Genomic DNA, 24077 nt, shown 5'->3' on the forward strand with positions numbered 1-24077 from the left:
CAATCTGCTGCTCTTTTTTTGCTTTGTTTTGTTTCTGATGAACTCCCTCTCACCTCTGTGACAATGCTTTATGAATTACAACTCAATCTGCTGCTCTTTTTTTGCTTTGTTTTGTTTCTGATGAACTGGATTCTTTCCCACTTTTCTGACAGGCCACATTATCAACCTCCCATCTCCCTGCTGTCAGCTCTGCTGGGTTTGGAGCTTGGGCTGGTCTCTCCACCAGTGTCACAGACAAACTGGAGAGGTGTCCTGAGCCTTGCCCAGGCAATGCCTCCATATGCTCAATGTCTGACAAAGCACAGCACTGCCAGCTCACGTTCTGTTGTGGTGATGTATAAAACCCCAATCAAAGACCAATTAAAAACGAAAAGAAAACCAAATCACAAAACGAACGTAACCCCAGTTTACACAAAAAGAGCCATGAGTATATGCAGCCAGACTGACAGCTGGCAACGTTTTGGAAACTGTACTGAATTTTATAACGCCTTTATACAGGTGCACAGAGTAGTGAGGGCTGGAAGAGACCTTTGGAGACAAAGGCAGGGTCACCCAGAGCAGGTGTCACAGGAAAGCCTCCAGCAGGGTTTTGAATGTTTCCAGAGAAGGAAAACCCCAGACTCCCTTGGGCAGCCTATTCCAGTGCTCTGCCAGCCTCAGGGTAAAGAAGTTCATCCCCGTGTTGAGGTGGAACTCGTGTTTTAGCTTGTGAACTTTGCTCCTGGAAAGCCGGACACTGCCTCCGCCTGCACCCTGCTGCCTGCATTTCCTGCCGGCTGCCAGCTCACAGTCAGCTCGCCATCCACCACTTCTCCCAGGGCCTCCCTCCTAATTGCGAAGCTGCCGCCCAATTAGCACGGCTCAGGAGCAGCCCCGGCCCCGCGGTGGCAGGGCGCTCTCGGAGAGAGCTCGGGGAGACGTGTGAGAAATGTTCAAGGCCTGGAAAGGAAGAAAGTGAAATCTACAGAGGAAAATAAAATTAAGGCTTCAAGTATGAAAATATTTTGTTGTCGATAAGGAAAAAATTCTCACCATTGAAAAGAGGAATGTGTTTTCTAAGTGGAAGTATAGCTAAGCACTGAAAAAAGAAGTTTATTTGGTTGTTTGGTAGTTGCACCACATTTCTGTCACCTTACTCTCCTGATAATGTTCAAGTAACTGGAGAAGGGTGTATGGTGTATTTTTTTATGCACTTCTATTTGATTTCTTAATGGAAAAAATAAAATTAGTTAATTGTATGTCTGGCATCCTTTCCTACATAGAAGTCAAGGTGTAAGGTTATGACAACACCCTTTCAAGATGTATTTTTCAAGAGTTTGTTGTTACACAATTATCAGGCAGATCATTTATCCTTCCATGTTTTCCTCTGTCTCTAAGAGATGTGGGAAGAGTTACAGATCCTGAAATGAAATGTGACCTCTCCCTGCTTGCTCTGTAAGTTACAGCTTGTGAAACATTTGAACAACGATCAGGTGCATTGTCATGAGTTCTGGTGTGATGCTGAGCATTAATTAAGTACTTGAACTCTTTGAGGTTTAAGTGCACTTACAAAAAAGTGAGCTTTAATTAACCTTGTGTAATAAAACTCAGCAGTAGTTCAGAGACAGTTTCATCATTGTGGTTTAGACCTTGACATCCCCTTCTTTCCAGCCCTGCTGCCTTTCCTGCTTTGCAGTATGAAAATCTTCTCCTTTGTAAAACCTGCTGTGTGTGATACAGGAAAGTCTGTACCTTTCTTGAAATAAGTGTTATTTTTTTCCAGATTTTATTAGGAAAAGCTTGCTTCTTTCTACATATAATAGAATGCAAATATAATATAATGCACCATAAACTACTTCTAAACTGGTCTTATTATTTTAATCCTTAAATAACTTTTGTCTGCAGTTCTCCCAGACAATATATTGTGTTTTTTATGTTGAGAGTACTTAATATATAGCTGGACTTAAATTTCTAAATTTGGATATGCAAATGACTAGTATCTTTTAATTCCTTACAGTAAGCTTTAAAGTGTTAGGGATAGATCACATCTTTAACTCATTCAGGCTTTCCTCATTCAACCCTCCTAGTGCACTTACAGCTTTCCAAGGTGGTGTGTATTTTGGTGATAGCATTTTTCTTAACTTCATTGCTGCCTCTAACATTAAAGATGAGAAGTCATAACTTCTCTGGTGAAATACAGCTCATTTGGACATCAAACTCACCCCTGGTTCCTAGTTTGACAATGCAAATTTAAGTAAGTTTTACTTTAGCTTTACTTTTATTTCTCTGCTTTTCTGCTACAGCTTTCCAAGGTGGTGTGTATTTTGGTGATAGCATTTTTCTTAACTTCATTGCTGCCTCTAAAATTAAAGATGAGAAGTCATAACTTCTCTGGTAACATACAGCTCATTTGGACAAAAAACTCACCCTTGGTTCCTAGTTTGACAATGTAAATTTTACTTTAGCTTTACTTTTATTTCTCTGCTTTTCTGCTGTGAAAAAGCCACTATTTGAAGTGTTGGTTCATGTGGATCTTGTTTATCACATCACAATAATTTTTTGTTTGTTCCTATGTTTCTGTCCTTGTTTGTGGTGCCGGTAGAGGAAAAGTTGTTTTGCACAATTAAAACAATTAATTCAGAATGGAATTCTTAGCTTGTTGGTCACAGATAAAGATGAAAAAGAGAATAGAATGACCTCTTTATGTTAAAGTGTCTTATTTTTTCTTTGTTTTGTAATCTTATCATTTGTGTTGAGTTGCAGTGCATTTTTCAATTCTCTACTGACTGCAGAGTGTGTGTAGGAAGTTATGAAATATCTTTCTGGTGGGACAGGTTAAATATGCATTGAATCCCTTCACAGAGAGGGAAGGCAGCAGAAATGTTGCCAGGCTCCACAGTTAAAAAGTGTCACCAAGGACAAATTCTCTTGGATACACAGAGAGCTGTCTTTGAAATAGCAATCTCTTGTTTGGGTTTGTTTGTTTGGGTTCTTTTAAGTCTTCCTCCTTTTATATTCACATAATTGAAGTGTAATAACACAGTTGATGTTGATAGAAGTAAAAATCAGTGGGTGGTGACTGGAAGTTCAGAAGTTTTGCTTATGGTTCTACATTCTGATTTGCCCATGAGCTTAGTGTTAAGATTCTCTGCAAATTGCCAGAACTTTTTGCTGACCCACAATTGCAAAGCAACAGTATTTACTTCCCGAGGTGCTTGTAAGGGCTGCCTGTACAGTGCAACTAGCTCATGTAAATGCAGTGACTGCTTTCACTGTCCCCTTTTTAATTCAATGAAGGCAAATAATATTCGGTCAAGGTAATTCTGCATTGTAAGGTTGCTTTTCTTTGAGGAGCACATTGAAGCCTGGTTTGTGTATGGTCATTAACTCAAAAGTAACTAAAACAGCTTTGAAACACTCTTGTTGTGGCTGGTGTTCTCGTGTATCTCATGCTGAACAAGGCTCTTAATTTCAACAGCACTGAACTTCTCTGAGCATTGGCCTCTCTGGACATAAATATTAAATGGGTGCACAAGGCCCTGTCTTCTACTTTGTATCCAGCTTTATTTATTTGTCCATTTCATGGCCACTTGCTGCTGGAGTTCCTCTTCTAACTTGATGAAAGGACCAGAATGGATTGTATGTTTTGTAGTAGCTGTTCATAACATGGAAGGGAAAATGTTACAGTTGCTCAGTTTTTGTATTTGTGCCAAAATACAAAGCATATTCTGGGAAATGGATCAAGTAGCTCTTCATGGAAGAGAAATGTGAACCACTGTGTTTAAAAATTAATTTTTCCTCATTAAAAATGTGGATTATGTTCACCTTTTAAAATAAGGTCTGTCCAGTGGTTCTCAATAAACCTAGGTATTTGTGGGCTATGACTTCAAAATAATGTTTTGATTGTCAAAGTCAGACTTGTCAAGTTAGACTAATGAAACTGAGAACACTTCTTTGCATCCTATGATGTATCATATAACATATAATGTTTTCTACTTGCTGTTACTGAGAAATATTATTTTTGGGTAAATATGTATAGTATAAGACAATTATTAACTCTAATTTGTCAGTCATACTTCAAATACTGCAAAACTTTATTTGGGAAATGAACACAGATAAGCATTCACATGTATAATAGAATTCATTTTTCTGTTTATTAGTCCTAGATGAAAAGTTGCAGGAAACTTTTTAAACAAAGTGCATGGAGGTAATTCAGATGGGAATTGTGAGTGTTACAAGGAACATTGTCTGGATACGTTTCTAAACATGACAGTCATGAGTAATATTTGTAGCCATGATATTTTATGAAAAATCCTTCTGCCAGGATTTTCCCCTGCTGAGGAGCTGAGGGCCTCAGGAAAGAAATGCAAACAATAACTGTCTGCTGCTGTGGAATGCAGCAGGTGCAGCTGTGATTGGTGCATGTTGGTTGTTTCTAATTAAGAGCCAATCACAGATGCCGCTGCATTGGACTCTGAGAGTCACAAGATTTTGTTATGCATTCTATTCTTGTTCTTTCAAGCCTCTGATGATCCTTTCTCTCTGTTCTTTTAGTATAGTTTTTATGTAGTATTTTAATATAATAGATATCATCATATAATAAACCAACCTTCTAGAAATGGAGTCAAGCCTCGGGTCTCCACACATGGGAAGTTCCCAACAATATTAAGCAAACTGCCATGGAAAGACTGAGACAGAAAATGTGCATTTGCTCATGCAGTCTTCTGGGAACATCAACCAAGCAACTGAGGTCATTTCCACACAACTCAAGTGTTTTTGGTAGCATGATGCTGATTGTGTTGCTGTCTTGAGGGCTTTAGGGAACTTTCTGCTCTTGGTGCATTTTAAAATGTTAGGATCATTGATGGCTGCTTAGGTCGTTAGAGGTTTGCTGCAGTGTTTCCATGTCATATTATAGATTAGTTTGGATTGGAAGGGACTCTTAAAGGTCATCTAGTCCATCCCTGTTGCAATGAGCAAGGTCATCTTCAAACAGACCGGGTTGCTCAGATCCCCATCCAGCCTCCCAGTGATGGGGCATCCGCCACCACTCTGGGCAGCCTGTTTCTATGCTTCACCTCTGTCACTGTAAAAATCTTCCTTACAGCCAGTCTAAATCCTCCCTCTTTCAATTCAAACCACTACCCCTTGTTCTGTTGCTGTTGGCCCAGTTAAGAAGTCTGTCCCCATCTCTCCTAAAAGCCCCTTTAGTAACTATTGAAAGACTGCAATAAGGTCTCCCTGGAACCTTCTCTTCTCCAGCCTGGGCAACCTCGACTCTCCTGATGTTTCTTCATGTAAGAGGAGCTCCCTCCCTCATCATTTTTGTGGCTGTCCTCTGGACCCCCTCCAACACATCCATGCCTTTCCTGTGCTGAGGATTCAGGAGCTGGATGCATTTCTCCAGGTGGGATCTCACCAGAGCAGATTAGAGAGGCAGAATCACCGCCCTTGACCTGCTGGCCACGCTGATTTGTGTCCCAGGCTATGTTTGCCTTCTGGGCTGTGAGCCACAACCTGCCACATCACAGCTTTTCATCTGCCAGTACCTTTAACAGATTTGTCACCAGTGTCCGTGGGAGCATTGAGATGATGGCCACTACTCTGTGGATCCAACCCATTCCTCACCCATGAAACAGTCTACCCATCAAATCCTTATTTCATCAATTTACAGAGAACAGTATCATAAGTCAGAGAGGTGACATCAGAGCCCTTCTTTGTTCACTGGTCTAGTCATTCTGTCCCATAAAGCCTCTGGGCTGGTCATGCAGGACTTGCCCTTAGTGAAGCTGTCCTGAATCACCTCCCTGTTCTTCATGTGCCTTGGCACAGCTTTTTGAACAAAAAAGAGGCAAGGAAAAAAACTAGAAGAATTTTAAGCTGAAAAGCAGATAATAAGGAAAAAATAGAAAAAATATTAATTTCTGTGTTTCTTTTTTAGCTGTTTGTGACTACTTACAGCAACTGGGAGAAATGTGGTTTTGTTTCCTATAGAATGACAACAATCCTTAATGCTGGGTATTAGAGAAAAGGGACTATGAAGCAGGAATACGCCTTGCCATTCCATACAATGTACCTTCTATGTGTCTATTTCTGTTCTGTGACTGAACACAAATTCAGATGTAGTAGTTGAAGAAAGACTCAAAAGTCAGGTACTGGAAAGCTGCTTTTACAAAATTGATCTGGAAAGATGCTTTTTTTTGCCTCGTAAGTATATTTAAAAGTTCAGAAAGGTAGTATCTCTCATATTAATGTCCTCTTTGGTGTAGAGGATCAGATGACAAGAGGTGTAATTTGCTGTGAAGCCAAGCTCTCTGCTGTATCTTGAGCTCTGCCCTCAGAAGAATCCCACTAACATGGCACACAGTTGCTGTTACACAGTGCTGCTTCTGGATATGGGTTCACTGAGCTAAGACAAAATCACTGAAACTTGAAATCAAGCAATTTCTGCAAAGTAGATATAGTTTTCTAGTGAAAAGGATAAACATCAAAAGTTTTGGTGAAAGACATGAATCATCAGTATCTAGAATACTAGGATCACAAAGGCATATTAGTTTAAAAGATATGCTTTAATCTGAAAAAAAAATAAAAATCCACAGCCTGAGTCAAGGAGGAGAAGGATGACAGGAGAAAGGAGGATGTATTTTGAGACTATCAACAAAACTTTGGGTCTAGGAATTCAGGGTTTGTGGATTTCCATTTCACTTGTAATGTGCCTTTTTTCCTTTGAGCTCTTTGGTGGGCTTGCTTGTGTGTTAACAAGCCCACCAAAGCTTAAAAAAGAGCATCGTAGTGAATCTTTTGTTCAATTATCTTTCAGATTCATGCACTTTTAGGTTTTTTTTGTGCTAAGCAGTTAACTGAGAAAAAAAAATTATAGTCAGTTGAGATAACCACATGCTTGTTTTGCAGGTACACCTGGTATTAAAGTTCTTATGCCTGCACTTTCTCCAACAATGGAAGAAGGAAACATTGTGAAATGGTTAAAAAAGGAAGGTAAGGTAGCATTTTCTGTGGTCAAATTTTCCATAGTTCTTCAGCTATGTAAATCTCTTCTGTAAAAATAAGATAATTCTTCGTGGTTATAGATCAGTGTAATGATCTATAGTATAGATCAGTATTTTGAAGCAAAATGTTTGGTGTATGGATGCTGTCATCTTGAACTATACCTGCCTTGAAGTTGTTCATTCTTTAAGTGTTTTGTTTGTTTTGTTTAATTGTCTTCCAAAAGGTAGCATTGATCATCATTTTGAAAAATTTCCCTTAGGCTCTTCCAGGCTGTGAGTGTGTGCGCTGTTTTTCATTCTCAGTGTGGTCATGCTGCTCAGTAGCTTTGGAAGTCTGAGAGCCATTGACTTGGGGAAGGTCTCTTTCATTATTCTGCTGTGTTATGGAATACCATGAAATAAATAGTATTTTAAAAATATTTTTCTAGTTTCTTAATTATAGTCTACAGTTAAAACTGAGAGAAATTTTAATTACTTTCATAACCCTAATACCAAATGGGGAAATTTCTCCCTAAAAGAACCCAAACTGAAAAGCAACCTAGTCGTCCAAAAAAAGCCTGAACTCTGTGCTCTGAAGACTATGTGCTTCTGCTTGGAGCAACTGGATAAAAAGTCTGTCAAGATTTGTCTTCATTTAGGTTGTATGTAAATGAAAAATTATCTGTAGAAGAGTTAGCAGTTCCTTTTCTGTCAGGAGACCTTTGTCTTGTTTACTTTTACCCTGTCCCTTCTTCAATTTAATATTAAACCTGAATTTTGACTGTAGTTTTGGATTCCAGATAGCTATTGTTCATTGTGCATTGTAGGCTTTTAGATAGCAATAGGAACATATCTTGTTCACAGGCATTTTTAGATTTCCTGAAGAGGTCAATACATCTGGAGAAAAGAAAATATCTTAAAGCTTAGTATCTTTGACAGACACAATTTGGATATCTAAATGTATTTTGACAATTGTGCCTAGATAAGCCTTTTCCTTTAGCTTACCTTGTAAGTGTTGATAGAGCTTCCATTATTGTGTTACTGGGGAGCTTTGCTTTCCTACATTTTGAATACATTTTAAGAGGTGGCTGGAAGACAGCTTCTTGTTCCAGTAGTGGACATGGCCTTTTGCTCATGAAACTTTTAGTAAGAATTTCTGCAGAATTTACTGGGAACAATTCAGAAGTTTATGTCAATTAAAAAAATTCCACCAGTGTTCTTGAAACTTGAAGCTTCAGTTAATCAAGTCTAAGATGATGCAGAGAGGAAAGAATGATCCAAAGTTCTGTTTATATTTGTTAGTTGTCAATAGCTGTAAAACATTAAACATCAACAGTAACATGTTTTACAGTAATTATAGCATTCAAAACTGCAAGAGAAAACAAGGAGAGCATGGTAGGAGTTGAAGTAGATTCCACTTTGCTCTAACATGAATCCACTTTCCTCATAAAAAGTGTTAGAATGTAAAAGCTATACAATGGTGTTTCTCAGTCTTTCCACTAGCCTTCCACCCTAACACAAAAGAAAAAAAGCTTCAACCTATTTTAATTAAATTAAAATCAAATCTGAATTGATTATTAGACTTTGAAAGAAAAGTATCTTAGTATTTTTATTGCTCTGTTTTCTATTTAGAAAGAAGAACAAACCCACATACAGTATTTTGTCACATCTATGGCCATAATCAGTTCCTATCAATACTTTTGTTTCCTCTAAGAGTCTGGACAATAAACATAAAGATAATATTAAGATAAGTTTTGAAGAAAATAGTGAAGCAATTTAATGTTTATACACCTCTCTGTAAGGGATGCTCTTAACTACTTAATTCTCTAAAGTGTTTGCCATGTAAAAGCAGAGTTGTTGCTGAATATGAATGTTTGCCAATCTGATGTCCAAGAAAATAAATATTCTTAAGCAGTTGACAAAAGCAAGCCACTTGAATATAAAATGTTTTTACTGCTGTATAGCCAGAAGGGGTCAGTATAATACTATGTTGATAGTCTTTCTGTTCTTTGTGTAAGTATCAAATGTTTTCATTTTGTGGTTTCACAGGATGGACAGATAATTTCACTACTAGAGAAGGGAAAGCACTGAATTTAATTGATAGCTTTACTTTTCCTTCTCATTGTTAATGCAGTTTCATGTTGATTCCTATGGGTAATAAAGTCATTCTCACAAAGATAAAACTATGTTTCTAAAAGCTTGTATTTATTATGTATGTATTTAATGTTGATGAAAGCTGGTAGACTGACAGCCCAGGAGACCAAAATCCTCTTGTTAATGTGGGCAGAAAACAGAAGATACAACAGTGCTGGCAGCATCCACACACAGTGTAACTCTGCTGCCTTTTGGGACATCAGCTCCAGGGACTTCAGTATCTGTGTTCAGTCAACTCTGATTTTATTTGCAGCGTTAAGAGATGCAGTTTGTATCTGGTGATTTGGATACTTGTCTGTCAGTAGTTGAACTGAGCACCAGGGCTATTGGATGCCAATTACACCTCCTGGAAGGAAACTCTGCTTCAGTAGAGATCCTAACCATTCAGCTTAGCTATGGGAATTTAATCATTAAAACCAAATAGAAACAAACAAAGAAACAAAAAAATAAACAAAACCTGAATCCCACCCAAAAATTTACAAGGGCATTATATATATATATAATTTCAGAGAGCTCTGGTTCAGGCAACTTCTGTTTCAAATACTGCTTGGTTTAAAGTGTAAGAGCAAACATATGGTTTGCAAAAGTGTTCTTTCCAATCCTAATCATTGGGAAAGCTGATTTGTAATTGACATCAAACTGGGCATTGATTAGGAGCTATCACAAATATTGTAATCTCTGATGAAAGTAACTATGGTCTTTTCTGTTGCACTTGGGTACTGAAACACGCACAGGACTTGAATGCTGCAGTGAAGTGAATTCTTTCACTGCATTTATTCAATTGCCTTTCAAATTTGTGGTAACTTTATAGCTGCAGCAATGAAAGGAAAACACAACAAAAAGGTAGTGGAAAAGTGGTTTGTCCAGTTCTCAGAAGACTTTTCCTGTTGCCTTCCCTGTGCAAGACAGAGTGAGTTTTCTGTGAACAGCTTCAGGTACCCAAGTTGAGATGTGACAAACTCATGGATGAAGGTATTTGCTTGGCTGGCCTACCCTGCTGGAGGCACTGCTGTTGGTCTCTGAGCACTGAGATTTCGTTTTAATGGCGCAGAACACTTACAGTCTGATGGCAAATTAAGATACAGAGTTAAGCTCCTTTCTGCTTGCCAACCTTAGCTCTGTAAATTACAGAATTTGCCCAACAATTTCATTTCTTAACAGCTGAGAAGTACTTGCCTAATGATCTGATATATGGCCTACTTGAATTAATGATCCAGTGAAATTAAAACACTCGTAGAGAGCCTAGAGTTTTGATTTCCTCTTATAAACTGTTCATGCTCTAGTTATTGCAAAGTGGAATGTAGCTGTTAGATTATTGCATTAAAAAGATGAAGTATATTTCTCTACCAATTTCTGTAATAGGAATGTTTATGACTTATAAAACTGTGTAGGTAACCGAGCTTTTGATGTTTTTATTCAACAAAAATGAGGTACAACACCTCATTTTCCCTTTCTAATTCATGTAGTCCTAAAACAGGAGATGATTTTTAAAATAATGTTGTCCCTTACCTAAATGTAGGTGGTAACCTGCACTAGGTTTTAATTCTGCACCTTAAGCACAATAGAGTGATATCTGTAGTTAAGCTAAAGGCTCTGGTAATGCTGTTACAGCATTTCTGGTAATGGAGAAATATTAGAATTTTACTTCATGTGAAATTGTAGGCATGTTTTAGTCTTGTATGTGTTGTCTCTATGAGGAAAAAAAACCCTGTTTTTTTTGGAAGCCAAAACATTCAACTATCTAACAATTTTTAATGTAATGTCAGTTTTAATGTTGGGCATCTAGTCAGTATTGATTTGTTGAAATAATCCAGACACATAATATCTTTATCATCTGCTAGCATATACAGATATTCTTCAAAAGCAGAGGAAGAGTATGGTTCAGAATTAATCTTGGATTTGTGGAATGTAGCAAAAGCAATTTCTAGCACTTGTGCATATTTTTATTTCACAAAGTAAGTATGAATGAATCCTTGAAAAAACCTTTCTGAGCTATACAGGAGATTAAGGAAGCTTGCAGCTGTGCTTTCCCAAAGACATTAAAATTCTTGAGGTTTATTTGAATTTCTTTAATAGTGTTACAGAACTATAATACCATTGTCCTAAGCAGTTTTAGATAGCTTGCTCTGACTGGTGGCTAGCAGTGAATATGGTAGGCTCAGTATTTTATTAATGGCAGTGCTACTGAGTATGAGGTTCTGAAAATAAATTTCATTGTGTGTGTATTTCCTCTTGGAAAGCCTGCTGAAAACATCAGCACTGGGAACATGTCAGTGTTCTGTCACAGCAGTTTGTGGTTCTTGAATCTTGGTGATTTTATTTGGAAAGGAAAGATACAATGTAAATAATGATGGGGGATCAACTAGCTATAAAATATATTAAGGAATACAAAATAACTGTATTATACAGTGAATATCTGTGTTCCATGGTTAAACAAATCTGAAAGGAAGTTTAGGATAAGTAATCTTAAGTTCTGTTGTATTTTGCAGGTGACACAGTGAATGTTGGAGATGCATTGTGTGAAATTGAAACGGACAAAGCAGTGGTTACCATGGAATCAAGTGATGATGGCATATTGGCTAAAATACTGGTAGGAATCCTGCATTTCTCAGTAGGGTATTATAACTTCAGACTGTTGTTTAGCATATTGCCTCAAAAACTAGTTTAGATAACTAAATTTCTGCTCAGCATTCAGAAAAATGCACTTGCTTGTATTCCTGGGGAGAAATAATTGCTCTACTTGTGCCACGTGTGTACCAAACTATTGGTACATGGTATGTGTTTCTGTATATATTTAATGGATTTTCACTTATCCTGTTGTTTTGTCTGTTTTACACCTGGTGAATTATGTCCATGGAATACTGTAGTTTATGAGTTATATATATAGTTATATATCAAGAAACCTCTGAGTTATAGGAAAACAATTAACAGTCAGTTGGAAGCTGGAACTTTTTGTGGTACTTTACCCAGGATGTGTTATCTCTGTGCTAGATTGTCTTGTGCTAGTCATTCAAGGTGGCATGTTACACAACATGGGCTGAACCAGAGAACAGTTTTTGGAGGTAATAATTTCCTCTATCAAAATTAGATTGATTAGGCTTAATAGAAAGAACAAGAACTGGGATGAGTAGGAAATTTTCTGAAGCAGTCTCAGCTGGTAGTGTATTGCAGCTGTTTCTTCTCTCCCTCCGCAATAATTAGACAACAGGGTGAATTGCAAGAAATTGGGAAAAAATGAATAAAATTGAGAGATGAGTACTTTCAGCAAATTCTACATCATTTGGTTAGGGAGGTCTCATCTAGGGCACATCTACCCATGAGGTGTGGATCACATAATCATACAAATTAGGCATACTGGTATTAATTGCAATCCAGCTACTTAGGAAACAGCAGAATGGGCACAGGTACAAACTGGTTCCTGGTGCTGTGAGAAAATTCTACCCTATGCTCAGTGATACATGTGTTTGTGCTGCTATTACAAAAGCTTTTTGGATTGGTGTATTAGACTTCCTATCTCTGCTACAGCTGCATTTTCTTACATCAGCATGTTTGCACAGTTATCCTTTGCAAAAGTAGAAAAGGGAGAGTAGTTTCCTTTGTGGCAGCATTTGAAAAGCAATGTTCTGTTTGGTATCTTTGTTTTTTATATAAACCAGACCAACATCCTTTGCTAAAGTGGAAGTGCCAAGATGGTTGTGGGGCTGGGATAGAGAGAAGAGGGGATGTGAGATGGAACTCAGCTGGAAATGAAGTCTGTGAGGCTTACGAAAACTGTCATTAGTCTTCAATGCTATAGGATAACTTGCATTTAAGCACTAGTGTACATACACAAGAGTTTTTAAAATATTTTTCCTTCTTTTAATTGTGTTGCTAAATTGGTGTTCAACTATGGAACAACACATTTAATAGGTTTGAGAGGATCTGTTCTGCCATGTCTGGATAAAGTCTCACATCAGATGTATTTTTTAATCTGTGTTTAGTCTCCATGTAATTATCTAAATCATTGCTGGGCAATGCTTTCACTATTTTTAAATCTCTCTTCTTCAGTTTTGAATGTTTCTGAAAATCAGTTTGCCTCTGATAACCTTGACAATATCTTGTGCAACCTGTTCTGCATTTGCAGACACTGCTTTGTTAGATAGTGTGAGGGGGAGATACAGGGATTCTCTCTGTCAAAAGTATTAAAGAATTAATCCTGGAGAGATTAAATTGAAGTTTGCTTAGTTTCTTTAATAGTAATTCATGATGGCTACAAGTAATATTAGTATTTCAGAAGCTGTGGGTTTTTTTGCTTCTTGTCTTGTATTTCAAATGCATTGCAAATTTCTAAATTTCTCTGTGTATTGCTATTGTGGGACATTTTTTGATAGATCAAAGCCAGACTTTCCAGCAGCTAGATGATATCAGTGTCATGGAGCAGTGACATTCAGCCTTAGTTATATCCATATGATCCAGTAACAATCCAATGCCAAGAGCTGAACCTGAGGAGAAGATGCCAGGGGGTAGAAAATAACTATAACATCTTTCAGAATAAGGGAAGAGAGGCAGCTGTGTTGGAATAACATGAACAGATCATTATGCCAACCCAATTTTTAATGGATTCTTTTAATCCTTGGAAACTAGAAATGGTAGGCCTAAGAGTTAGAGTATAGAATAGACAGGTCTCATAAAAAGTACGGAAAAACCCTGATGTTTCAGAAACTAAAATAACAAGAGAGCAGTAAGATCAGAAGTTTTCAGATTTTTTTTTCTCTAGCTCAGGTGTGATCCTTGGTTGTCTTTCTGCTCTGTCTGGTGGATATTTCTGCTCTATATTAGGTGTTCAGTAGATGTTTGTGTAAGGCTTATAAAATGAGCTGTGTCAGGTTTGTGGATGGGGTGATGATTATTTATTGGAAAGATTGTCCTTCTAAGGGCCACTCAGAAGTTTCACATGCGATGTAGTTAATGGGAATTTAAAAATGTTTTGTGCCTCTGAGCTAGCATCTGGCAGAATTTCACACATTTCCTAAAAGAAATGAGACAAAAATGTGTGTCTTTTGATGCCAGCTACAATTCTGAACCATCTTGACAAGAGTTCAGTATGGAAAACTTGACTCAGATGAGCACACTGTCTGCTTAATGCTTTGGGTTTTGCATTTAAAGATAGGAGGTTCATTAGATTAAATTAATTCAACTTCTGTAACACTTGGTTTTTCTTGACTGTATAATCTATATATGGTTTAGGAAGAGCAGGCTAACAGTAAAATAGAGACTCATGCATATATATTTCTTCTCTGTCTGACTAGGTCTTTTAATGATCACATCTGACTCAGTGTGAAATGCAGTAAAAGATTAAATAACTGAATGAAATATTAGAAGGGTAATTTCAGAATGATGATAATTCTTTCAGTAGAGTTACTTCTTAAATTAACACTGTTTTTTTTTTTCCTAAAATATGGTTCAATTTGGGACAAAATAGATAATGAATGATTGTTTAAGAACTGTAATTAATTGCTGAGGAATAGACTTAGAGCAGGTACTGGGTGTGCAGCTGCAGTGGGAGCTGCAGGTTTTGCCCTGGATAGGTGATGTGGTGGGAGCACCAGAAAAGGGGCCTTGACCAGATGCTGACCCTTTGCCCAGCAGAGGGCACAAGCACCTGTGGCACTGGCCAGGTGACCAGACACTGGGACACAGCAGGAGCCAAGGGCTCAGTAGGAAGACCCCAGACTATTGGCAGCACAGACTGCCAATTCCTTTGTTGTTCTTCCCCAGAGGCACCAGCTCGAGCTGGTTTTGTGTTACTGGGCCACAATTAAAATTGCTTTAGGGATCTGGGTGTCTTGAGATTCTGCTGTGGGAAACCCAGGGTCAATCTGGTGAGGAAGACCTGTCTGAATGTGGGGACGGGGTGTGCAGGGAGCCAGGTGAGGCACCCATGGGGTTACTGGAGCCTCCCACTGTGAAGGGGCTTTGGTCCCTCCCTCACATGGTGGGACTGTGACTGCCGGAGTGGCTCCTGTGTGGTCAGACAGGAAAGTGTCCCTAATAGTATCTGTTACCATCTTCTCATTCATTACCTAAGTGAGAATTGGTATGGAAATTACTTTGTATTAAAATTCCATTGCAGAATGAGCCAGCATAAGTTCTGTCCCTTTTTCTTCCCACTGGAGGAAATAAGCATTTACTTCAGTGTGTATTTGTTAGTGACTAAAGCACTATGCTGCAGTGGCAAAAGCCCCAAGGGAATTTTACTTCTCTGTTCACTTTATCTCCAATTTTTTTTGCCTGTCACGGTCACCTGTGCTTTGTTGGTTTGTTAGCAAAGCTAGGATATTTTTGACTCTTCTTGGCTACATAGAATCGTTGAATGTTTTGGGTTGTAAGGGTCCTTAAAGATCATCTTGTACCAGGGATGCCACTCACTAGATCAGGTTGTGCAGGGCCTCATCCAACCTGGCCCTGAATGCTTCCAGGAATAGGGCATCCACAAGCCTTATTGGCAACCTGTTCCAGTGCTTTACCACCTTTGAGTAAAGCAATTCTTTCTAATCTAAACCTGCCCTCTTTGCTTCTAAAACCATTGCCCTTTGTCCTGCCTATGTAAAAAGGCCTTCTGCTTCCTTTTTTTAAGACCCTTTTAAACACTGGAAGGTTGCTGTCATGTCTCTCCAAAGCTTTCTTTTCTCCAGGCTCAGCAACCCCATCTCTCTCTCAGCCAGTGTTTGTAGGAGAGGTGCCTCAGCCTTCTGGTCATCTTTGTGGCCCTCCTCTGGACCCACTCTGAACAGGTCCATGAATTGTTGAGGACCCCAGACCTGGACAGAGCACTCCAGGTGGGGTCTCACAAAAGAGGAATAGAGGGGCAGAATCATCTCCCTTGCCCTGCTGGCCACACTCCTGCATTTGCCTTTCTGGGCTGCAAATCCACACTGTTGGCTTGTGTCCAGCCTCTCATACCAGCACCTAGAGTCCTTCTATTTATTTCAGCTCTTTCTGCATCTGAGATTCTAGGGTTCATTGAGGTTTATGCAGAGGTTTTTTTATTGTGATTAATGAAAATGTAGCAGTGACTCAAAAATTCCAGGAGATGAAAAGTTAAGCAGAATTGTAGTAATTTTTCTTTTTCTGTTCTAGTTCTGAGCTGCAAAGGCTGCGTGTACAAAAAGTTACTTTGAGTTCTAACTTTAGGTGTATGGGATTTGGGGCACAATTTAATGTTCCTCTTCTTATAATAGCAATTATAATTCATTTCAGTCTTGAAATGTCTTATTAATAGTAGCAATAAAATGGAATATATCTTACTGATGAATTGTTGTTAATATGTCTGAAACTTTGACATCTACTGGTTTCACTCATATCAGAGCAGACAGTGTAATATGTAACTTAATGTTCTTAATTTAGGTGGAAGAAGGAAGCAAAAATGTTCGCTTGGGCTCACTAATTGGTCTGATGGTAGAGGAAGGCCAGGACTGGAAGCAAGTTGAAATACCAGCTGATACTGGTGGTCCATCTTCTGTGGCTCCACCAGCACCTGCACCTGCCCCAGCTCCTGCAGCTCCTTCAGTTTCAGCCCCTCCTAAACCACAACATCAACCTGGGAAATTGCAGTAAGTTTCTATGTTTGTTATGAAATGTAGCTCTTCGTTAGATCAGTAGAACTGAACCAAGAAATATTTTTTGTCCCTTTTTACCTAGGCTGTTATTTTGAGAGTTTCAGTATGAGTAAGGTGATAAACCTTGCGAGCCTAGACTATTTATTTGCTCATAAGCCCAGTAAGTCAATACAAACAACACAATGTTGTTAGAATTAAATGTACTTATATTCTGTCCTGCAATTAAGCTATGAAGGATTCTGAGCTTACAGTTGGAAAGAAGTTGTGCTAATACAGGACGGACAATAGTGCTTATGCATCAGATGCCAGGGGTATCTATGACTTGTTTTCTGTTTATTTGAGGAGAAAAAATAAATGGCGCACTCCAAAGTCCTTACAATGTCTTGCATTTTTGATATTAGAAAAAAATTGTTCTAATATTTTCATAACAGTGGAGTGTGAAAAACTTAAACCAGTTGGTTTATGTACTCTTTGTTAGTTTGGTTTGGATGTGTTGGTATTCTAAGCATTGCAAACACCTTGGAGGAGGGGTCAGCTCCAGAGTGTTAGTCAGGTAGCAATAATCCATAATCACTTTGTGTCCAGGATATATCCTGTTTGGAGGTATCACTCCTTATTTGTATTTATTTTTTTCCTCCCAAACCTTTTCTATCTGTTGGTTTGCTGTGTTCTAAATGCTGCCAGCATTTAGGCTTTTCTCATGCAAGTGAATGACAGCTGAGGTCATTGCCCAGGCATTACCTGTAGCAGGAGGATGATCCTTGAAAGGATTATGTCTTTCATTTTAGTACCAAAGAACAGAAGTGCTGTTTCACTGCAGCTGTTAGAGATGTAGCAGCATCTTTGGAACCAAATGATCATTTATGACATGGGGTTTTTTTGGCAAGGGCTTAATGGACCATTCTTAAAATTCAATGAGGTGCAAATATAGTCTCCTTTGGGAAATAATGAATAGGAGATTTTTGTGGAAAGACTTGAAACCAAGTGTTTATTCTTTTATGTGTGTTGTTGCTTTGTATCCAAGAATTCTAAAACATTTTCTCTAGATGTTGGCTTTTCTCCTCGTTTCTGAAAGCTAATCATATTAAGATGCACTGGGTACTCTGTACCAGTGTACTGTGCTTTGTAGTTGACCAGAGAGAAATGAGTTTCTCGTGATGTACATTAATGAAATAAGTTAATCTTATTATTAAAATAATTTAAACTTTCCCCCTAATTTCTTCAGGGTTCGCTTAAGTCCTGCAGCTCGTAACATTCTGGAGACACATGGACTAGATCCAAGCAATGTTACACCTACTGGGCCTCGAGGAATCTTCACTAAAGAGTATGTAGATAATTTGGTAAACCTACAAATTTTGATATTAGAGTAACCTCCATTAGATTAAAGTTTGCTTATTAAAAAAGCCATGGTTTTGTTCCATTTTTTCTTATGCATGGATTTAGTTAAATTTGAAAAATCTGTTGAAAAGATAAGGAGGCTGGGTTAGGTTGTATTTGAAGAAGGCTTTAATTAGAAAAAAAACAGAACATATATTTTATTTTTAAGTCCCATCTTAGCTGTGTGGTACTGCTGTCACATTTCCTGCAGCTCAGCCTAATGGTGGCTATTCCTTCCTAAGCACCATTATTAGCTACCACTGTGCATCTCAAGAATTTTAGTTCCCAAGATGCATACAGAGCCAAAATAAAATACCAGTTTTCTGATATTTTCTTCAACTCCTTTTCTTTAGGGAGTTCAGATATTTTGCTTTTTTTCCCTGTAGTTCTGTTCTGAAATCTGTCAGGATTTTAATTTTTTCCTATTTTTATTAAGCTGGGGAGAGCAATGAAGTGTAATGATAAGAAATTCCAGAATTCTGTTTTTCTCCCATTTTTTCTTTTTCTACTCTATGATTTAAAGAATGTTTGTTTACTAAGCTGTGGTTTGTTATGATCTAGTAGTTTTTTATACCTTTTTTAGTATTGCAGTATAAAGATTGGCACTCAAACCTTTGAGTGTGAAAGTTGAATGTAAAAAAATGTGGTAGAGTCAGTGCATTTGGCCTTGAAGTGATGCATTCTCTTCATATGAGTATGTATGTTCTTGGAAGTGATGATTTTGGCAGAAATTAATATTTTTGTTCTCAGTAAAATTATTTGTTTTGACAAGTACCATCATTCACTTACACAGACTTTGCTGGCTACTGTTACTTTAGTTCCATTCAGAGACAACCAGGACCAGGTCAGTGTAACTTGGAACTGGACCCAGCAAAGTGGCAGACAGTTTTTTCAAAGCATTTTTTTTTCTTATGACCTTTTACTGAGTTGAAATGTAATAAGAAATTGAATAGATAGAATATGCTATGTAACAGCAAATCATCAGAGAGAGTTCTTTCTTAATTATGTAAGTGTAATGGTAATTTATGGTGTGTAATGAGGCTATGGCAGGTGGAAACCCTCTAGGACTTTGAGCTAACAAATTAACACTTCCTAGTTGTCATGGAGATCTAGCAAAGATTTTTCTTTAGTTATGAGAATTATCTAGCAAAATAATTTCTTTTTAGAACTGTTTTTTTCATACAGAAGATTTGACTATAAAATGTCAGTTTAAGATGAAGAATGTCTGGGGTTTTTTAACCATTGTTTTGAAATGGGGTTAATCTTTCAGATGCCTACAGACTGTTATGATATTCAATATGAAATGTAGAGATTTTTATAGAGAGCTGCTTCAGATATTCAGGGAAATATTTCCTTTACTGCACTCACCAGACTACAAGAAAGAAAAATAGCAATTTATATAAGCAAGAAAGATTCTTTCCCCCAAGTTTCTATCTTTAAATTCAATTTATTGTAAAACTTGCAACAGCAGTTGGAACTTCCATTCTACTGGCATTCTGTGCCATGACTTTCTCCCTTAGTAGGCCAATACTTAATTTTATTTATCTGTGTACTTTTATTTATATTTCTTTTATGTGTCTGTTCAAGGTTGAATTGCTGTTGTTTTTTTCCTGCCTGTTTTGTCGTTGGTTTTGTGTGTGATTTTTTTTTAATGGAGTGGCAGGGGTTTTTTATTTGTTATTTCTAAGTAATATCCTCTTGTATCACTTAATATCGTTTTCTTCAAAAATGTTCTAGAAAATTGGTGTGCCAGTACAAAGTAACTCACAAATTCTTGTCAAAGATTGTACCATGTTTCTACTCATCAGCTCAGACACTGTTTGGGAGAGCTATATTAAATTGATTGTTTCAGCTACTGCTGCCCTTCCCCATTCTATTTCATAGTGGTCTAGGGATTTATAAATGCAACCATGAAAAGGCTGGTTATTGAGAACTGTGTTTTTCTGAGGCCCTGTTGCTCCCAGCTGTTGTTAAGTCAGTGTGTCTTGGGATCTCTGAGCTGCTCAGGCATTTTCAGCTTGCTGAGGATGCAGAGCACCCATGGAGTGCTGTTTTTCTGGAGCTGAAATTCATGTGCATGTATTGAGTATGAACTGACCCTGGGATTTCTGCTGTGTACAATTTGTTAGCTGATATGTGGGAGGAATGAGTTCCTTCTATAATGACAGTGCAGTAAATCTGATACCTGGAAGTTTCTGATGTGCTCTGAATCTCTGCTGACCATTTGCCTTCTAGTAGGAAATCTGTGAATTGAGTAAATGGGTGTAAACATGTGGAAAGGGAATATGAAACATATGTAAGGGATTGGGTGCAATTTAGTTACAGTAACTGCCACCATAGGAAGCTTGTGTCAATGCAGGCATCTCTTGTTCCATTTTTGGATCCTCACTGATTCTTAGGTGTCTGTTTAACCTAACTTGTATCAAGAAAAGTATATTTTGAACACAAAATACTCAGATTGTTTCACCATTCTTTGTGTTTTGGCTAACATGAAGTGAAAAGATGACACACTTCTGTAGTAGTGGTAAACTGAAGTGTAACAGAGTTGCCAGGATCTGCATATTTCTAATAATAACAGTTTGGTAAGGTATATTTTTGTTTAATAAATGTTTACTAAACTTTCATATCTTTTCTGCAAAGTTGGCTGGTCTTTGATGTTTGTTACATCTCTTCTCTTCCTCTGTTACTGACCCATGTTGATAGAAGTTTATAGAGTTGTTGGAAAGACGTGACCAACCCTTCCTTTTCCAGTTGTAATAAAATATCTATTTACCTGACTTTTACTTAAACCTGTTTAATGTTATGTGCTTTGATGCTTCTTCTAACTCTGCTTATATTCAGGCTTGCAGTGTTGCAATCATGACAGTCATAACACTGCTGTATCTGTTTTTCTTAACCAGTTAAATAATTTGGAATTAATGGGGGGATCTCTATTCATATGTATAACAAATACATGTGAACTTTGATTTTTATATATGTCTTTTGTACAAGTTAGTTTCAGAAAGTCTTGAGTGAATCTTTTAATCTAAAAATAAGCTTAATTTTGGCAATCCATTTTCCAATTAACACACTAAAAACCACCAAAACCAGATGGTCTCTCCCATGACTCCCAAGTGCAAGCCCTTAACAAATTTTTGATAGCTTCTAAATGTTAACGAAAAAGCTTGCATTATGTCATGCAGTTACTTTTTTTGTCTCAAATTGTAATGGTAGGGAATGATTTTCATTCTATCAAATCTAATATTTTTCCCTGATACAGTAGTTATGTCAAATAATAAACACTTAATTTTAAAACAAATTTTAGCCAGCATGTTCATTTGGGAAAACAGGTAACAACTTTTAGTTAGGAAAAATTTTATCTTGAGCTCATTTGCTTTTTTCTTCTCAGTATTGTTTGTTGAAGTATGTGTTGAAGGTAAGAATAAATTGAACTGAGTCAGCACTTTTAAGAGGCATTTTGCAGAGGTTTTCAATTTTTAATTCTTATTTCTGGAGTGCTACTTCTTAAGAGGAACGAACAATGCGTAATGTTCTGAGATTTTGTTCTTTCTATAAAGATTTAATAACAAGCTCTTGGCTGTCATTCAAGAATAGTCTCTCAAGCAGTAATCTACTGAAATTAGATAGCTTTGTTTAGTATTTATGGTTTGTGTTTTAGAAACTTGGAAGTGTTGTAAGGAGTCTGATTTTTAATTTATTTTAATTTCCTCTGCAAATTTGTGGAATTGAACTTTTGTGTACATGCTGTGTCTTGGTGAAGCAATGGATATATTTTAAAGGCTTTTGTTAGCAGATCTGGAGAATAAAGAATAAAGAGAGGAGATGTACAATTGACTTGCCTTGCTGTTGGCTGTGGTGGTGGAAATGCAGTTACTGCTGTTCAGCCTTGTAGGTGCTGATCTTTAGCTTGTTGCTTTATGAACGCAGTGCCCCTGGGGCAGACACAGTGTCATGGCTTGGAGATGGGAGTCTCTCCTCTCTGTCCTACTGTGCCCACAACAGGAGAATTTTGTGGTGGTAACTGTATCAGTAAAAAATGCTTGCAGAAAGCTTCAGCTTTGTTTCTCCAGTGTGGTGTTAGGAAGTATGAACCTGTATAACATCTGTACCTAACTCTGCAAATTTATGTCAGAAGGGTGCAGAGAAATGAGTGATAAATGTATTTTCTTTTAGCACTAAATAATTACATTAAATTCAGATTGTTACGAATACAATGGATGAAACAGCGTTTTTTTTAGACTTTGTAGCCTGAATAAATGTACTCTTTCATTTAGAAGAATTGTTAGTGCATTTCAAAAATCACTTTGCATGCTTACAGTTAGTGATGATGATTGTTATGCTGCTCTAGCACAAATGTTTTCTGTTACTGCATATTCAGGCCCTTTTATTAATGGAAGTTAATGAGAATTTACTAAAAAGATACCAGAACGGCAACACAAAATCAGTATCATTAATAATAATCACTTTCTTAATGTTAGGTTTGACAACAGAAATTTAAATGTACAGAAGTGACTAATTAAATAGAATAAGTGATGGCATAGTAATACTTAGGTATTGTTAAATAGTTTCTTTGTTGTCAGCATTTCACTGTGTTTAATCACCAGGGATGCTCTCAAACTTCTGCAAGAGAAGCAGAAAGGTAAACCCAGTGAATTGAAACCTATGGTTTCTCCAGCTCCTGCTGCAGTGCCTTCTCCTTCACAAGCAACAGCCGTGACTTCTTATCCAAGGCCAGCAATTCCACCAGTTTCCACACCAGGACAACCTGCTGCACCGGTAACACTTCTGCTAAGATTTCAGCATTGCTGCAGCTGAATATGCAAAAGCTGCTTCAGTACCTCTGGGATTTCTAGATCTGGAAAGAGGAAGGAAACTAAGGCCACCCAGATGTCAAGCTCAGAGATGTGAAGTTTTTAGTATGTTTCAGTGATTCTAAGGCAATGTAATTAAAACTGTGAAATCCTTGAAATGATGGTCTGCATACTATTTTGTGTAGCTTGCAAATTGAAGTGATGAAAATATTCATATTGCAGGCCTTGGAGAAACCAGAATGATGATTTATTTTTACTGTGCTTGATTTGTTTGCTTTCCTGCAAGATGTGAGTTCCATTAATGAGTTGTCAAGAAGTGAGAAAGGAAAAGGCTTCTTAGTGGTTACCTTGGAGAGTAATTGTGCAAACTCTAGAAGTTAAGTAAATTTCTGTGTTAAATTGAAATGTTAGAAATACCAGAAAATATTTCTTTAAAGGATAAATGCTCTTGATGAAATAGATATCAGTAGAAATTTAAAAGCTTTTGTGAAAAACATTTTTTGGCTCTAGAACTAAATTTGATGTATCTTTTTAGTCTGAAGTTTACAATGTAGCTACAATTCATAATATTCAGGAAATGCTGCCTTTTTTTTTTTTGCACTATACAAAGAGCCAAACAACTCAAAAGCTCAGACTTGGATCCATTACAGAATAAAATGTTTCTGTGATGGCACCAGAACATACATGCTGCAATTTATGTGTGTTGGGTATGGTTGAGTATGTACTAAGGATTCTGTGAATCCTTGTATGTTCAAGGGATATGTGCTAAAGGTTCAGTATACAAAATATGCACCAGAACATACATACTGCAATTTATGTGTGTGGGTATGGTTGAGTATGTACTAATGATTCTGTGAATCCTTGTATGTTCAAGGGATATGTCCTAAAGATTAAGTATACAAAATAATGTCTTACAGAATAATTTATCTTTCTTGCCTTCTGTAGTCACTAATTTTTAAGAGATTTCTTGAAAGTTGCCCTGCTTCAAGGAAGAAGTTGGCCATTAAAACATTATTGGCTTTATCTGAAAGGAGAGAGAGGAATAACAGAAAAGATGCAGTAAAGCCTGTCTTAAGGAACTACACAGGGAGTTGAAAAAGCAGTAGATAACCAAGGAAGTGTTCTTTTATAATTTAAATGGAGGAGAGCATAATCTGAGCAATATGTCAAGC

At 37.4% G+C, this 24077-nt stretch overlaps 1 protein-coding gene across 1 annotated transcript in view; it reads left to right on the forward strand.

Moving 5' to 3' along the window:
- The first annotated feature begins 6827 nt into the window (after positions 1-6827).
- The window catches only part of PDHX (pyruvate dehydrogenase complex component X), a 28627-nt gene continuing 11377 nt past the window's right edge, over positions 6828-24077 (forward strand). The window contains exons 1-5 of the mRNA XM_039728321.1: positions 6828-6975; positions 11609-11709; positions 16506-16711; positions 17943-18041; positions 22699-22870. Coding sequence (XP_039584255.1) covers positions 6915-6975; positions 11609-11709; positions 16506-16711; positions 17943-18041; positions 22699-22870 — 639 coding nt within the window. The 5' untranslated portion in view covers positions 6828-6914. The remainder of the gene's footprint in view (positions 6976-11608; positions 11710-16505; positions 16712-17942; positions 18042-22698; positions 22871-24077) is intronic.

This window comes from Passer montanus, unplaced genomic scaffold (assembly GCF_014805655.1).
Source record: "Passer montanus isolate IOZ18808 unplaced genomic scaffold, ASM1480565v1 scaffold65, whole genome shotgun sequence".
Lineage (NCBI taxonomy): Eukaryota > Metazoa > Chordata > Aves > Passeriformes > Passeridae > Passer > Passer montanus.